The following is a 16,655-nucleotide window of genomic DNA, read 5'->3' as shown; positions in this document are numbered from 1 at the left end:
CTCTCTCTCTCTCTCTCTCTCTCTCTCTCTCTCTCTCTCTCTCTCTCTCGCCCGCACTCTTACCCCATCTCCGCAGAAATAAAGAAACAAAAGACTAATGTATCTTTTTTTTAATTGTCATTTCCCGGCTCCCCACTGCAGCTGCCCCCCACCCTTCCCTTCGCTGACCACTTTTACAGGCTACAGGGGACCAGGGAACAAAGGTGGGACTGGCACCCCCACTCCACTGCCAGCCCCGGAGAACAAGTCACAACTACCAATTATCACAACAATTAGCGCCCGTGCTCGGGAGATGGGCAGAGTGAGGAAAGCAGCCCAGCTCCTCATTGTCAGCCGGTCTATTTGGTGGTGACCTTGCTCTGGAGACGATGATACTCCTTCAGCCTGTAAACCAGATTCAAAACAAAGAAAAATGTAAATTAACAATAACAACGTGCACTCCCTTCAATTAATTCAGGCAGAGCTGGGGCGGAAGGGGCAGCTGTTTGTTAAGATGCGTGTGAAGTTGTCTTTTTTCTCTCCTCTGTTCCCTCTCCTGCCCTGGGCCTTCCTGCCCTCCAATCGGGATAATGTAATTAATTTATTTTAGGGGGAAAACATCGCTTGTCATTGTTGAAGACAAAGCGTTTAACGGGCAATGGGAGAAGTGAAGAGGCCTTGATGAAAACCCGGTGTGTTCACATTCAGAGCCATTTAAAAGAGTTTATAGAGTCATAAAATTCAAACAGAGGACCAAGGAGGCCGGGAGGTGGAGGCGAGCGCCCAGGGTGGTCGGGCTGGATTCGATGTCTCTCCCAGTCTTGGCTCCAAGGACAGGAGGCTGGCTCTGGGAGAAAACGGTGGCTCTGTGCCTAGGGCATGTGTCAGGGAGAGGAAAGAGGCGCCTTCTTCCTGACCCCAAGCCCGTGTGAAGGAAGCTGGTGATTAAGAACCTGGAGCTGGACAAACAGGCCCTCTGAACTCAGCTCCACGTCTTCCTAGCTGTGTGACCGCGGGCAAGTCACTGAACCACTCTGGGCCTGTTTCTGGAGTTGCAAATTTGTGTAAGATTTAAATGAGACAACCCAGGAGAGTGCCTGGAAGTGGTTAGTCTATGGCAGCTGCTGGTAAGAAATGCCCATTTGCCCTCGTGCAGGCCAGCCCCAGGGCCACGCCCCAGCTGAGCACTCGCTGGCAGGCACTGCCCTCTTCCTGCATGGGGGTGTCTGGGCTGCCTGCTTGATTTCCACCGACTCATAGAAAACTTTCACTGCACCTGTGAGGCAGGCCCGGTTAACAGCCCCACTTGTGACGCCCAGATATCCAGAGGGGGTCTGAGGGCACCCTGCAGAGTCAGCATTTGATCCCAGGTCTGAGTGGCTTCAGATGATGTGTGCCACCCCACTGTGCCATGGAGATCCACAGGGCTAAGATGGTTTCCAGCTGGCCCTGCAGCTCAGGTACGGTGACATGAAGGTGGGAGCTGGCCAGGGGACCTCCTGAGGCCCCTTCGACCTCTCGGCCCTTTCTCTTTCTAACCTGCCCAGAGGGGGGCTCCTGGTGGAGTCCCTGTAGCTGGAGAGGGTCGGAGTGACTGTCAGAGGCAAAAGGCAAGACCCAGGAACCTGGAACCCAAGTGCCTGGACCCTTTTGACTGTTACCAGTGTGCCTTCTGGCCCCGCTGAGAATGGGAGCAGGCTGGGTCCAAAGCAGGCACTGAGGATGTTGTGGGTGGAGGGATGGCAACATGCGGCTTGTCTAGGGCAGGGTGGTCAAAGTCCATCACAGCCTGCCCCCCGACACCTGCGGGGTCTGAGGACCCGTCAGGGGGTAGAGCTTCTCACCTGAGGGAGTTGATATTGATGAAACCAGTGGCATCGAGTGGCTCATAATCGCCCTGAACGTTCATGCTGCAAGGAGAGAGGGGGAGCCTGTCAGCACACCCCCGGCCTCCAAGTGCCTCTGGGGCCAGGAACAGCTCAGCCTCACAGACACCTGGGTGTTTCCCCGGCACTGGTCTAACCTTCCCTGCACCCCGCCTTTTCATCCCATTCCCGTCCAATTCGGGAGCCCTCCTCTGGGCCAGGCCCCATGCCAGGGGCTGGAGAGCAGGGCCTCATCCCCAGTCCACAAACAGGCAGGTTGAGTCCTGGCTCAGCCAGTGCAGGCCCCGAGAGGTCCTCCCACAGACCAGAGCCCTGCGCCTGTCAACCGAGGACACACGCTGGAGCCAGCTCTGCCCTGGGGCTGGGGGGTGCTCTGAGAGGAGTATCCATACAGCTGATGATGTCCAGTGGCCCGAAGGCCCGGGAGGCCAGAGGGTGCACACCGGAACAGCCTTGGGTGTCACAACAGTGTCCCTCAGGCTTTCCGTGTAGGGAGACCCCAGCATTCATGGCAAGATTGGCCCACCAAGTCACCCTTCACCTCGTTTGTCCAATCAACGAGACCCTGTCGAACCCATCCTCAAAACCAGCACCCGCTCCACCCCGCTCGTCGTGAAAACCGCCCAGTCAATCGCTGCTGCCCTCAGCTGAAAAGACTTTTCTCCCTTCTACGGTTTCCACATTCCAGATTCGACAGCCTTCATCTTGTGGGCCATTCTCACTTAGCCGTCCTTCGAAACCCTTCCGAACGGCCGTCATTCTGGTCGGGCGGCCCAGTGTGCATCCCAGCTCCACCCCCCCTGCCCCGCCCCGCCCCCTGCAGAGCTCAGGGCAAATATTCCCGTTCTTGGAGCTTCAGGCTCTCAATGCTATTCCTGGCTCCCCAAGAAATGATGCAGCTGGCCCCTGACACACGGTAAGCACTCACTTTACCTCATTCATTCATTCACTCATCCATTTCCTCAGGTGTTTATTAAGCGCCTACTACCTGTCAGGTGCTGTGCCAGGTGCAGAGAAAAGGAGAGCAAGAGAAGAACCGGGCCCACAGCGGGCAGACAGAAGCCGTCGGTCACCCGTCTGCCTTCGTTAATTACGACTGTGATAAACTCTCTGAGGACAAATGCAGGGCACTGTGGTCTCAGATCTGACTCACGCAGCGGCCTCCAGGGAGAAGGGGGTCCCTCCTCTGTTTCTCAAGGGCCCCTGGTCTGATCCTGTCTTGAATCAGCCCCTTGTCTTCACGTCTGCAGAACTCCAGCCTCGGGACAAAGCAGTCTCAAGGTTCTCAATGACAAGAAGGTGGCCTGTCCCCTCAGGAGCCTTCTCCGGAGAGGTGAGATTGGGGACGAGGAGGGCAGAGGGGATCTGCCTTTTCCCAGACCCTGAGGCTGTGCCTCTGACGGGCTCTCTGTGGACTTGGACTCTTTACAGCAACAAATGGGGTCCCTGCGCCCGGCTGCCCCGCGACTTCTTCAGGACGTGGCTCCCTTGCCCTCCCCCCACGCCCTCGCCCTGACCTTCATGGGGCACAGCGGACCCCCACGCTCCCACCCCACCCTTCTCTCCACCTCCACTGGCCCCTCCGCTGCACAGGTGGCTGAACCCGCAGGAGCTGACCAGCGAGTTCCCTGGAAGGGGAGAAGACGCCAGTCTTCAGAGGGGCTGCCAATCGCACCGCTCACCGGGCAGAGGAAGGGCTGGATGAAACTAAAAGCATCAGCCTCCTCAAGTCACTTTTACAGACCTCGCTTGGGATGATAAACGATGCTTGACACAACTCCCCCCACCCCCCCCCCCCAGCCCCCTGCGAACCGTCGAACAGGCTTGGACCCCGGCCTCCCTCCCACGGTCTGAATCGCCTGTCCCCTTTGGAAGGGCCCCCATGCTCAGCCCAGGTAGGAAGCAGGGCTTGGAGCCCCCTCCCGCGCCCCCACGTGCATCTCTCCTCTCGCCTCCATCTCTCAGGCGTCACAACAAACTCTCCCTCTCCCCTCCCCCACGCGGGCCCCCCAGATGGCCCAAGCAGCCCCTGCAAAGGAGGCCCACGGCCAGGCACAAACTTGTCCCATGAGGCTGGAGAAGCGCTCCCAGAGGTGTTCCTCAGGAACTGAAAAACCTCTTTTTAAAACTGTGGTTTGGGGTGTGTGTGTGGGGGTGTGGTGGAAAAAGAGTTTACAACGATTTTTTTTTTACCTCCCCCGACGGTCTACAGAAAACCTCTGAGCTTTTATTCTTGTTCATTCGAGTGGCTCTGACCTGCTCTATAATTACGTTACTTTCTACCTACTGTGCCGCGGCATTTCCAGCTCTGCCGCCTCTCGCGGCTTCCTCGCTGGTCCCTGTGACGCTGTCACTCAAGGGCTTTCAAGTCAGCGATGTAGAAATCAGAAAGAAAAGAGAAATGGTCGGAGACACAGTGAGAATAAATGCTCCCGCTTTTCTCTCTTTTTTTCCCCCCTTCCCTTTTTACTTTATTCATTTAATCTCCCTGAGTGAGACTCTAAGGCTTAATGAAGGGTTGGACAGATTATTAGAGGCTGTTGATTTGGAGGGGGAGGGAAGAAAGAGCCAGAGAGAGAAAGAGAGAAGATAATTTGACATTTACCCCGACTGATCTAAACTGATTCGGTTATATTTATGGCTTATAAAGTGTTTAGAAAGATGGAAGGGGGGAGAAACTCAACACGGTGAAGAGAAGGGAGAGAGTAAAATAATATTGACTGCCAAACAGAACTCGTGCTTTCATTCCCAACTGGCCCCCGCGAGGGGAGAGCCAGCCTGAGCCGGGCCTGGGACTGGAGTCGGGCGGGGGGGCTGTCTGTCTCACAGGGGTCTGTCCCCACCACTCGTTTGGCCAGGTGACCTCCAAAGAGAGGCCTTGCTCCTCGGTCAAGGCCACTCTTATTCACGACGCAGACACAGGTGCAGCTAATAGGCCATGGCTCCCTGTGATCTGCCGCTCTCCCGGTGTTCTCAGTGCCCTCGGCCTGGCCTGTGAGCGAGGAAGCTCCTCACAGTTCCCTCCTCGGCTCCCTTCTCATCTCAGGCTCGTCCTTCCTAGGAAGCCTCCTCTTGGCTTCAGAGAACGTGGAGATGTCTACCACTGGCCAGCGTCTTCAACCCACGTTTCTCCCCAACTCCACACCCGTGTGTCCGGCAGCCTATTGCAAAGAAAACTCACCCTCGGGACGTCCACATCCAAATGAGTGATCTTTCCTCAAGAACATTGCCTCAACTCAAGCGACTGCCACCAAGGCACCCAGCTGCTCATGCCAAAGAAACCCAGGGCGATTCTGGACCCTTCTGTCTCCTTCTGCAGCCAAGCCCTTTCGATTCCACCTCCTAAATATGTGCCAACTCCATCTGCTTCTCTCTATTCCCAGAACCATCAACCTGGGCCAAGCCGCCTGCATGTCCCACGGGGTGCCCCTCTATCACTCTTGCCAGCCCCCACCTCGCTCAGATCCATTCCCCAGAACAGTCAGACGGACCCTCGAAAACCACAGGTCTGATCACGGCCTTCCCTGTAAGATCTGGCTCCAGGCCCCTCGCCCCCGGTGTTCTCGTAGCGCCTGGGATGTTCTGGGCTCTTCCAAGGCCACGCCATCCCCAAAAACTCCCCCCGCCCCCTCTCCACCTCTCAGCGCCTTTCTTTGGGCGCCCAGCTCCAGGACGACTCCCTCAGGGAAGCTTCTCCACACCCCAGTTTCTGTGCCCAGCCGGAGTTTCCTGCGCCTCCCCACAGCCCAATGTCACCTGTCCTCCTTCTGCATCAGGGTGGCCATTTGGTCGGTGCCTTTCTCCCCACGTAGCCTGTAAGTTCCACGAGGGCAGAGGTGGCGCCCACACTCTTCAGGTCCCCCCTCGCCCTGCACGTGCTCAGGTCACCGTTCTTGAGAAAGCAAAGCCAGCCAGAAGGGACTCTGGACAGGAGGGTCAGTGCCTGGCCGGGGCCGCTGTGGGGCACCTACCTGACCAGCTCCTCGTTGTAGAGGGACAGCGGAGACTCCCGGCCGAGGATGTACACCTGGCCCTTGAAGACGGACACCTGCACTTTCCCTTCCACGCGCTCCTGTGACTTGGCGATGCAGTGGCGGACGAATTCACACTCGGGGCTGTGCCAGAAACCTGAGGGGAGGGCCAGCCAGGGCACTAGGGAGGCGCACGGCGCAGGAAGGCCACCCGGTGCCTCGCGCTGTCATGGGAGACCGTGAGCCCAGGAGGGCAGGCCAGTACCTGCCTCTTCCCTGGTGAGTTTGGGCACAACGCGCACTTGTAAACAACCACATCAAGGGACAAGCCCGCGCGCCTGACCTGTAGCCTCGCGGGTCTCCTGTGGGTAGAGGGGTCCCCATCCCCGCAATGCAGTCACCTCCCAACCGTCAGGAGGAGGGGAGCCAACCCACTGCTTCGTGCGACACTCAGGGAGCGCCATGAACTGGGTGCTGGGGACACAGTGGTGAAGGGACCCCTGTCCTCGCCCACAGGGAGCTCAGTTTTACAAGGGCAGCAGGCAGTGGTCGGCAGGAGACCTCAGGCAAGAGTCAGGTCGTGTCAGTGGGGGCTGAGCGATAGGGGTGCCGAGCACGGGCAGCTGGGTGGTGGTCTGGGGTCAGGGAGACCATGTATGTAAGGCCTTCACACCTCTGTTTCCCCATCTGTTGAGTGGGGATGACACAGTAGCCCCCTGCCAGGACTTGTGGGCTTACTATTCAGGGCCTGCTGTGGACACTGGTGTCCTGGCCAAGAGCCGGGAGGAGCCCCACCCTCCAGGATGGGCTGGCCCCTCGGAAGTCACTCACCTGTCTCCTACACACCACTAGTATTTTCATCCGCAAATATTCTATTTTTACATAGTAGGCACAGGCGTGGTGTAAAACCTTTGAGCTGGACAGCTTAGTTCTGAGTTCACCTAAACGGCCTACGGACAGACTCTCAGCCTCCCTTTCCTGGGGGAGGAAGTGAGGCTCAGGGCCCTGGAGAAACTTCTCCAAAATGGCATGGGCTGTCGGGGGGCCCAGAGCTGACTTCAGATGGCCCAAGTTGTAAGGACTCTGCTTCCTAGGATAATCGTGGAGCTTTCCTCTCTGTGGCTGGGCAGGAGGTGCCTGAGAAATGTGCTTCCTCCTCCTTCCACCCTGCGCCCCCTGACCCCTAAGGCCAGGGAGGGCTGTGTGCTCAGGCCCACTCTGCCCACTGTACCCCATGGACAGTCATCTCCTCTAGTCTCTTCTGCGGGAGGCAAGGAGCGAGGGGACGGCAAGCAGGCCAGGGCCGGGGTGGGGGAGGGACAGCGCTAGGGGTAGGGTTTCTCTGAAACGGAGCTGGGAAGGTGAGCCCACCTGGGCAGCTGTGGGGCCAGATGGTGCGCGATCTCCCGCCCTGATAAAGGGCAGGGTCAGCCCGGGGTCTGCGGCTATTGTCGGAGGCCCGGCCTCCAGGGGCACCTGCTCTCCGTGGGAAAGGGGAGCTGGCCTTCTCAGGGATGGGCCTGGGGGCTTGCAGAGCTGGGGGAGGGAGGGGCAGGGCGAGAAGAGGTTGGGTCCTAACTCTCCAGTGTCCGGCCATTTGAGTTCACATCCCCGCCCCACCTTGTCAAACAACATATCCTCTTCGTGCCTCAGTTTCCTCGTTTGCACAATGACATAATATTACTAACTGCTCTCCAGGAGGTGGTGTGGATTCAATGAGAGGATGCAGGCAGGGCGCTGAGCATTTTGCACTCGCGATGTGAACCTGAGGACCTCTGCCAGGCCTCGCTACATCCAGGGAGACAGACACCCAGAGAGGGAAAGAGCCTGTCCAAAGGCACACAGCAAAATTCTGAACAGCCCAGGTCTGACTGAGCACTCCTGACTCTAGGCCAGACCCCTGTGGGAGGGGACACTGATGGCCCCCCACCCACTGCCATGCCCCAGTGTCCTGGGCTTGGCCATTTTTGTAAGTCAGGATAATTAGACCATTTAGTTCTCAGGCTGGAAGACAGGCAGGAGGTGGAGTCAGCAATTAGGGGCACAGAGACCCCAGAGGAGCACCTGGCCTGGGCTTACCTCAGGATCTCCCACCTCCACCCCTCGGGGGTTCTCCATTCAGATTTCTTCTCCCAGCAGACCCAGCCTGGGGTAGGGGACAGTGAGCCTGGTGTGCTGCATGGGGGAGACCCTGCATGTCCCAGGGGTGTGGATGCACTGTGGGTGGGGCCTGGGGCCGGGCCAAGCTCTGTACCAATCGAGACGACAACCTTGTGCATGATTCCCATTTCACTGCTGAAGAGACTGAGATGAGGGGAGAGGAGGTGAGCTATGCCCCCTAAATGAGATGCTCCACTGGGCCCCTGCATGGTCCCGAAGCTGGGGTCCCGCCAGCATGACCCAGTGGGGTGGGGCCAGGGTCTCTCAGGATAGAGGCTGCTCCTGGCGGGAGGGGGTCTGTACAAACCACATCTAGGCAGACCAGGAAATCGAGGGAGGGGGCGAGAAGAGAGGGAGATGGACCATGGCATCTAGAACTGGGGCTGAGGCAGGAGAGCTCTGTGCCTCAGTTTCCCCATCTGTGCCTCAAGACCACAGGGGCTCTAAGGAAGCCAAGTGCCACAGCAGAGTGGCGGGCTCTACCGCTGGGGAGCTAGACAGAACTGGGAAGAGACCCGGCCTGGTGCCCTTTATTTTACAGGAGGGGAAAGTGAGGCTCAGGGAGGAGACAGACCTGCCTCAGTCTCCTGCGCTCCTTCACGCTGGGCACCGTTCTAGATACTTCACACATGCTCATGCATTTAGTCCTCTCTATGAGACAGGCAGAATTATCATCCCCACTCTTCAGATGGGGAAACTGAGGCACAGGAACAAGCAACTTGTTCACGCTAACCCCTGGTCTGTGACATCTATGTAACCCTAATGTGAGAAATCACATCGAACAGCCCCTCCGAGCTGTGGGGGACAGGCTGCCGCCTGAGGTCACCCTGACATCTGTGGGGGCCTAGACGTCAGGGGCCCCGGGTAAAGGTAAGATTAATAATAACCACCTGGGCTAAGCCACTGGTGCCCTCCCCTCTTCCCCGTCCCCTCCACTCTGAGGGTTTGCTCCCTTTGAAACCTCCTAGTCACTGTAAGTCATTTGGGAATTTAGACAGCTCGGTGGGTGACAGAACAAGAAGGCAACCCACGCAGTCTGGAGCAGAGGCACTGAGCCCGTGGCCAGGGCCAAGCTGTGCCCCACACCCAGCTCCTCTGTGCATGCTGTCACGCCCCTTGATCACCCCTTGCTAATGGCCCAGCCCACCTTCCCGCCCCCCAGGGATCTACCAGAGTGGCTGGGAACTTGGCCTCTGAAGCTGGCCTGTCCCGGGCTCAAAGCCACTGCTCATCAACCACGGAACTGCGGACAAGGGTCTTCACCTGCCGGGCCTCAGTTTCTCCCCTCTGTGCGGCAACGATAGGGAGTGCCCATCAGGGCCCTGCAGCAAGAGGGGTGGCAGGCATTCTACCCTGGGGAGGGAGGCCGGCCGCCGGCCCCCGGCTCAGCCTCCACGAACGACCACCCCCTCGACGGAGCAGGAGCAGCCCCGGCAGGTGCCCCCCCTCTCCACCGCAGCCTGCCATGGCTTAATGACTCTCCCACTTTGTAACCAAAATCCACCTTTCAGCGTTGAAACCCCACCGAGCAAGAGCCCGCGGGAGACAATGGTATTTAAACACCTGTCTGTACCTGGGAAGGGGGGCTTGGCTTCCAAGCTGCCGGGAACAATAGCAGGGAGAAATAACACCAGCCAACAACCACTGACTGCCCCCCAAATCCCAAGATGAGGGAGATTAGGAGGTTTCAAAGGGAACGAGCCCTCAGAGAGGAGAAGGGAAAGGCGAGGGCAGTGAAGGCTCCTCCCACGTGGCTATTATTAATATGAACTTTACCCGGGTCCACCTGACATCCAGACCCCCACAGATGTCAAGGTCGGCCTCAGGCAGCAGCCTGCCCCCCCGGCAGCTCAGAGAGGCTGTGTGATGTGATTTCTCACTGGGGAGATGTGAATATTATGGAGCGGGGTCAGCAGCTTCCTGGAAAGGGCCAGAGAGTAAATATCTTAAGGTCTGCGGGTCATGCGGTGGCAACACTCAACTCTGCCATTGGCTCTGGAAAGTGGCCACATCTGTAAACGAATGAGCGTGCCCATGCCCAAAAAGCTATTTATGGACACTGACATTTGACCTTCCTATAGTTTTCACGTATCATGAAATAGGATTATTTTTAAATTTTTTTCCCCCAAACATTTGTAAATGTAAAAACTATTCTTAGCTGGGGCTGGCCCCGTGGCTGAGTGGTTAAGTTCGTGCGCTCCGCTGCAGGCGGCCCAGTGTTTCGTTGGTTCGAATCCTGGGCGCGGACATGGCACTGCTCATCAAACCACGCTGAGGCAGCGTCCCACATGCCACAACTAGAAGGACCCACAGCTAGAATATACAACTATGTACTGGGGGCTTTGGGGAGAAAAAGGAAAAAATAAAAAATCTTAAAAAAAAAAAACAAAAACAAAACTATTCTTAGCTCACGGGCTGAACAAGAGCAGATGACGGGCTGGATTTGGAGCCAGGATGCCTGGACTGCAGCTTTGCGACAACAGGTAAGGCACAGACACAGTCTCCTCACCTACAGAACGGGGACCTGATCAGACCGCATGCTAATGTCACCCACGGGTCATTCTACGCCTGAGCTGGGCATGGGACCGTCCTGGCGATTTCCCAGTTACGACCTGGCTCATTCAACTCTCAGGGCAGAGTTCTCGGTCAAGGTAGGCTTTCCTCCCCGCTTGAGCAGTTCATGTCGCAGCTCCAGGTTCTGCCCAGAGACGGCCCGGCCTGGTGTCAAACCCAGCCAGGCTACTTGTAGTTGCGTAACTTTGTACCAGCTCCTTCTGCTCTGAGCCTCAGTTTCCTCATCTGTAAAAGGAGCTGGCTGTGGCTCTCCTGGGAATATCAGGAGGACTTCTGGGGGTGGCTATATCCCCACACGGTGCCCAGCACCCAGCATGTGCAGGATAAAGGTTGGCTGCCTCACGGGTGACAGCTGATGCTTCCATGGCCTTGCTGGAGTCATGCAGATGACAGGTGGCAGAGGCATCCGGACACCTTGGGGAGACTGGCGCATCTCCCTCGACACCTTGTGAACAAGCCAGGTCCCGGCATCCCTTCCTTGCTGCCTCATCGCTCCCCTCGCTGGACCCCCTTCAACCTGCATCTTTTGGGCTCTCCCTCGAGGATGGCAGTGGGCAGGGCGGGCCCGAGGAGGGCGCCGGGCGGTTAGGGAGGACAGAGGGGCAGTGGCAGATTCTACGCACCCGTGTATACCAGCTCCGCGAATTTCAAGCCCAGGCCTTGTTTGATTTTGCGCACTTCCCGATCCATGGTGAAGGCCTCGATGTCTAAATGAGCGTGGTAAAGGATCGTCCCTGCTGGGGTCTCGTAGATACCTAGCCATTTTTCCAGGCAGGGGGAAAAGGAGAAAAAAGAGAGAAATGCATGAAACCCAAACTGTCAGCAAATGACAAAAAAAAAAAAAAAAAAATAATGACTCGTCTGACAGGAGACAAGCCGGTCGGACCCATTCACTCCCAGCTTGCAGCAAAACGCATCTGTCATTATGTTCATGCTGGGGCCACGACAGTCCACTCTGGGGCTTGTGGAGAAAATGTCTAGATGCCCCCCTTTGAAGAGGCCCTGAGACGCTGGAAAATGACAGGGTTTCGGAGCCGCTCCCCCCTCCTCCCCAACGTATGCCCACCGGCCCGCGCCTGAAAACCTGTAATTAAACCAACTATGGTGGAGCCCAGGGCCCCAAATATCCCTTCCTGCCTTCCACTGGGGAGCCGGGGGGCGGGGACATGTGTGCACACACACGCCGTCTTCGGCCAGCAGCTCCCCTGCAGCCACATCTCTGCAGATAAACCCTGATGGGTGCGGTGGTGGAGGGCTTGCAATCGCCTGGGCTAACTCCACTCTACAGATGGGGAAACTGAGCTCAGGAGGAGAAAGGACACACCCGAGGTGGAGCTGGAAGCTGAATCTAGGCCCCCGAGTCCCTGACCGGCGTCGTCGCTCACTCCCCTGTGGGTCAGCTGGTGACGGGGTGAAGGTGGTGGGAAGACGGTCTTGCTCAAGCCCCCTCCTCGGACCTCAGGCCCAGTCCCTCCCTTTGCCAGACAACCTGCTTGGATCAGATGGTCTCTGAAGTGACTCAGAGGCACCTGGCCCCACGCTGAGTGTGGTCCCGGGAGGAAGGTCCGACCAGCAGCACCACGCTAGATCTGAGGACCCCGAGGCACCAAGCAGCAGGACTGCCCATGCGCACACGGCCAGACTCCCTCCTGCCCCAGCAGCGCAGCCTCTCGAACAAAGTGCAGGGGTGCTCACAGAGCTGACCATGTGCACACCTGCCCCGCACCTGCTGTCCCGACGGAGGAGAGGCCATAACGGCCCCATCCCCACAGTGCCACCCCGAGAGGTGCCTTTCTTCCCACCACATAACCTTACAGAGGCAGAGGGGCCAGGTGCCAGTTATCCTGAAGGCTCCTGCCATCATCTTCCCACACTGGCCGCTGTATGGAACAGAGAGGATCTGCACACACACGGTCACGGCAGCACCATGCACCATAGCCAAAAGCTGGCAGCAACCAAGACGCCCGTCAGCAGACGATGGATAAACAGAATGTGCTGTATACACACGGTGGAACATCATTCGCCCTTAAAAAGGAAGGGGATTCTGACACCTGCTACAACATGCATGAACCTGGAGAATGTCATGCTAAGTGAAATAAGCCAGACATAAAAGGACAATTACTGCGTAATTCCACTGATATGAGGTCCCAGGAATAGTCAAATTCTTTTTTTTTTTTGAGGAAGATTAGCTCTGAGCTAACTGCTGCCAATCCTCCTCTTTTTGCTGAGGAAGACTGGCCCTGAGCTAACATCCGTGCCCATCTTCCTCTGCTTTATATGTGGGATGCCTCCCACAGCCTGGCCTTCTGAGCAGTGCCATGGCCGCACCCGGGATCTGAACCTGTGAACCCCGGGCCGCCAAAGCGGAACGTGCACACTTAACTGCTGTGCCACCGGGCCAGCCCCTGAGTAGCCAAATTCTCAGAGACAGAAAGTGGCACGGGGTTACCAGGGGCGGGAGGAGGATGTGGGAGTCCGTATTTAATGGGTGCAGAGCTTCAGTCTGGGAAGACGAAAAAGCTCTGTGGACGGACGGTGGCGAGGTTCACAATAATGTGAACACACTCAATGCCACAAGACTGTGCATTTAAAAATGGTCAAAGTGCTAAATGCTGTGTCATATATATTTTACTGCAATTTTAAAAAATGCTTTCAAAAAACTCCAGAAACCGGAAAGGAGATTGTTTTCGAATCTGGAGTCCAAAGGAGACATGGGCAAGGCTGAGTCTGATATGACCAGCCGGAAATTTCCTCTTCTGAGAGCTTGTCTAGTCTTTGATCTTTATGTCTGGGAGTCACGGAAATGTCAGAGCTCGAAGGAAAGGCCCTTTAGGATCACCGGGTGCCATGTTCTCGTGTCCTCCTAACTTTTAGCTGCAAACCCATTATTCAAACACAGTCTCAAGCAGAAGCCCAGCACATAGACAGGCAGGCCAGGCCCTGTTGGCGGAGCAGAGGCCCCTCGGCAAACCCTGGGCTCCACCAAGAAGTCCTTAATGCTGAGCTGGTCCAACACACCAATCTGACAGATGGGAAGACTGAGACCAGGAGGGAAGTGACTTGCCCAGAGTGAGCTGAGCCAGCCTCTGGATCTCCCATCTCTGTTCCAGGATGCCTCTCAGGGCCTCTGGCAAAGTGACCCAGTGCTCACCAGAGCATGGAGGGGAACACGCCAGTCTGAGGTGCTGTGGCCGAGGAGGAAAGCCTGGGTTCCCACTGGGGCTCCGAGGGGTTCCCAAGCAGAAAAGAGCCTCTCTGGGGGCGGGTCTCCATTGGCAAACCCCTGATATCCTGGTCTCGGGGGACGTGTGTCAAGCTCCATCCAGAGACCAGGTGCTGATATGATTACAACGTGCCACCGAAGAGCGTTTCCCGTGTCACTTGTGTGGCCACAGCTCTCGGGCAAACTCTGCTGTCCTGATCCGGCTGTGACCTTTTGTCGGGGGAATGGCCTCCCTTGCAGGAAAACACCAAAGTCCCAAATTTATGCAGCAGGCCCAAGCCCTCACCTCCCTGGGGACTTCCTCAGGCCCTCAGTGGTCTCATCGCTACTCTTGTAAATACAGCTCGACGGGCTCTGTCATCCGTTTCTGCAGAGTGGCTCGGAGCCACAGACCAGAGTCGGGCAGAAAGACTGACAGAGGTGGAGACAGATGGACGGCGGAGGAGAGCCACTGCTGACAGCACGAGAACGAGGCACATCGAAAACCCACAAGGAGCAGATAGGAGAACTCAGCCCGGGAGCCGGGTCACTCAGGGAGGGGCACGTGGTGCCACAAACAAGTGTCTCCCAATGGCCCCAGACCATGCAGAAAGCCGCGATGGTTCAGCAGTCTGATTACAAAGACAGACCTGTGCTGACGCCTGAAAATATCTGCGCCAAAATGGCAGAAATAACCAGAAAGTTAAAGGGGCAAGTTTCCAATTATCCTAGAAACTTTATCACCAAGAATAAAGTAATTCCCTAAGAGCCACCTAAAGCAGGATACCGACAAAGGCATATTGGTCTTCTCATCCTGGCTCATACTAGGAACTCAATTTTTTTTTTTTTTTTTGGTGAGGAAGATTGGCCCGGAGCTAACATCTATTGCCAATCTCCCTCTTTTTGCTTGAGGAAGATTGTTGCTGAGCTAACATCTGTGCCAGTCTTCCTCTATTTTATGTGGGATGCCTGCCACAGTGTGGCTTGATGAGCAGTGTGTAGGTCTGTGCCTGAACCCATAACCCCCCAGGCCACCGAAGTGGAGCATGTGAACCCACCCATTATGCCACCAGGCCAGTCCATGGAACTCACTATTTTTTGGATTGGAAACGGGCCTTTTAATTATTAGTTTTGCTGCATTTTGGAAAAATCCAGAAACTTTCAAAGCCCGTCCTTCTGTTGGCACGATAGTCACAACAGCGCCACCCCGGGCAGGCCAATAACAGGAGCCTTCCTCATTTTTAACTCCCACGGAACCTGGCGGCCTCCTTGCTTTCCTGTCCTCAGCAGGGCCAGCTGCGGGCACGGTCCAAGCTCTATTTGCAGGGCTGGGCCTGGGGACCAGAAGTTTTACGCAACTTACACTTTTACAGAGAGTGCCCAGCTCAGCTTTGCTGTGTGACCTTGGCCAGCCTCAGCCCACTCTCTGAGCCCCAGGCACTTGTCAGGAAAACAGAGAAGGTTACAAGTGTCTGTTGCTCTTCCTTCTAACTTCCACTGAGCCCTGCCTGAAGGTGAGTCCCCAGACACACCGGCCCCCTGGCGTGGCATGCATAGTGAGGGTTTTGTCTCCAGACAAACTATAGCCAAAGCCCTAGTACCACCTCCCAAAAGTCCAGAGAGGGGGCGACACTGGTGGTGTGTAGGGCGTGGGGAGGACATCTCTATTTTCCAGCAAGGAGGAGGATGACTTGCCCAAAGCCCCCAGCTGCTGGCCCGTCACAGCCGTTTCCCCGGAAAAGAGCCAAGAGTGCCAGTGGGCCGAGCTGCCCCTCCTGAGCCCTGAGACCCGGCCGCGCGGCTGTTGGCCCTCCACGCCAGCCGTGGGAAGAGTCATGGCACGAAGCAGGGCACAGCCGCGCAGCACACCAGCACAATGAATGCCCCTGTTCCTTCTCTTAGGAGGTGTTAAAGTTAATTGTGACTCATCAGAGAGCTTGTTTTCAGGTTGCTGCTGTCGTGTGTGTGTGTGTGTGTGTGTGTGTGTGTGTGTCTGTGTGTGTCTGTATCCTAAAGATCCTCCTTCTCCTCTCCACGGGGGTAGGGGGGTACAGATGATTTCTGTGTATTTCTTCTGGAAAAAAAATGACTTTTAAAAAAACCAGTGACAGAAACCTGATGCTAAAAGACCATGGATTTCGGGCTTTTGACAGTCGGCATACAAACCACTGCGCAAAAAGAAGGAGGAAATGACAGCTGAGTCTCCGTGTTGCCGTGGAGGAGACAACAGACATCTTCGGAATGACACGCACAGCGGCTCCAAGTGTCTATTTTCATCTCCCCGTGTTTACAGGAAAAAGACAGAGGTGTCAGCAGTTCTCTGCGGAGCGGGGCTTCCATCACACCGTAATTACTGCCGAGGAGGAGGGGCCAGAGCGAGGAGCTATGGGTTGGGGGTGGGGAGAGTGGACCAAGGGGGAAGAGGTGGGGACCCAAACAGCTGCTGCTGCTTCCGTTCTCATCTGTTCCTGAGGCTCCCGGGTCAGCCCGGATTGAGCGATTTGGCATAACTGGGTGTGCTCTACCAACTTAGCCGGGGGGTGGGGGGTGGAAGTGGGGGTCAGGGGCACCTGGACCAGAGGCTCCAGTCCTTTGGGAAGGAAGTATCCAGATGGAGGGTAGGGGAAAGGCCGGGGGAAGGGAGGTCGGCTAGAGCCCAAAGGCTCCCCTTTTAGGTACCAGGGCCAAAGACAGAGGCAGTTGCCATGGTGACAGGGAGGCAAGTCTTGGTGGGTCTCTAACCATCCTCTATGTTCCTGGTGCCCTGCAGGCCCCACCCTGGGAATCAGGGTAGGCCTCTTGGAGAGCTCATGCCTTTGCTTCACAGATCTCCCTCCACTTTCCATCTGGAACATTCCATCTGAGCAGACCCCCCTCCCCCCC

At 56.7% G+C, this 16,655-nt stretch overlaps 1 protein-coding gene across 1 annotated transcript in view; it reads right to left on the bottom strand.

The window, feature by feature from the left end:
* Positions 1–95: 95 nt before the first annotated feature.
* Positions 96–16,655, bottom strand: part of ASS1 (argininosuccinate synthase 1) — a 54,048-nt gene continuing 37,488 nt past the window's right edge. The window contains exons 13-16 of the mRNA XM_046658713.1: positions 11,194–11,325; positions 5,837–5,993; positions 1,824–1,889; positions 96–384 (exon numbers count right to left, since the gene is read on the bottom strand). Coding sequence (XP_046514669.1) covers positions 339–384; positions 1,824–1,889; positions 5,837–5,993; positions 11,194–11,325 — 401 coding nt within the window. The 3' untranslated portion in view covers positions 96–338. The remainder of the gene's footprint in view (positions 385–1,823; positions 1,890–5,836; positions 5,994–11,193; positions 11,326–16,655) is intronic.

Source organism: Equus quagga, chromosome 1, assembly GCF_021613505.1.
Source record: "Equus quagga isolate Etosha38 chromosome 1, UCLA_HA_Equagga_1.0, whole genome shotgun sequence".
NCBI lineage: Eukaryota > Metazoa > Chordata > Mammalia > Perissodactyla > Equidae > Equus > Equus quagga.
The sequence above is the reverse complement of the archived record's forward strand: the minus strand, read 5'-3'. Positions and strand labels throughout refer to the sequence as shown.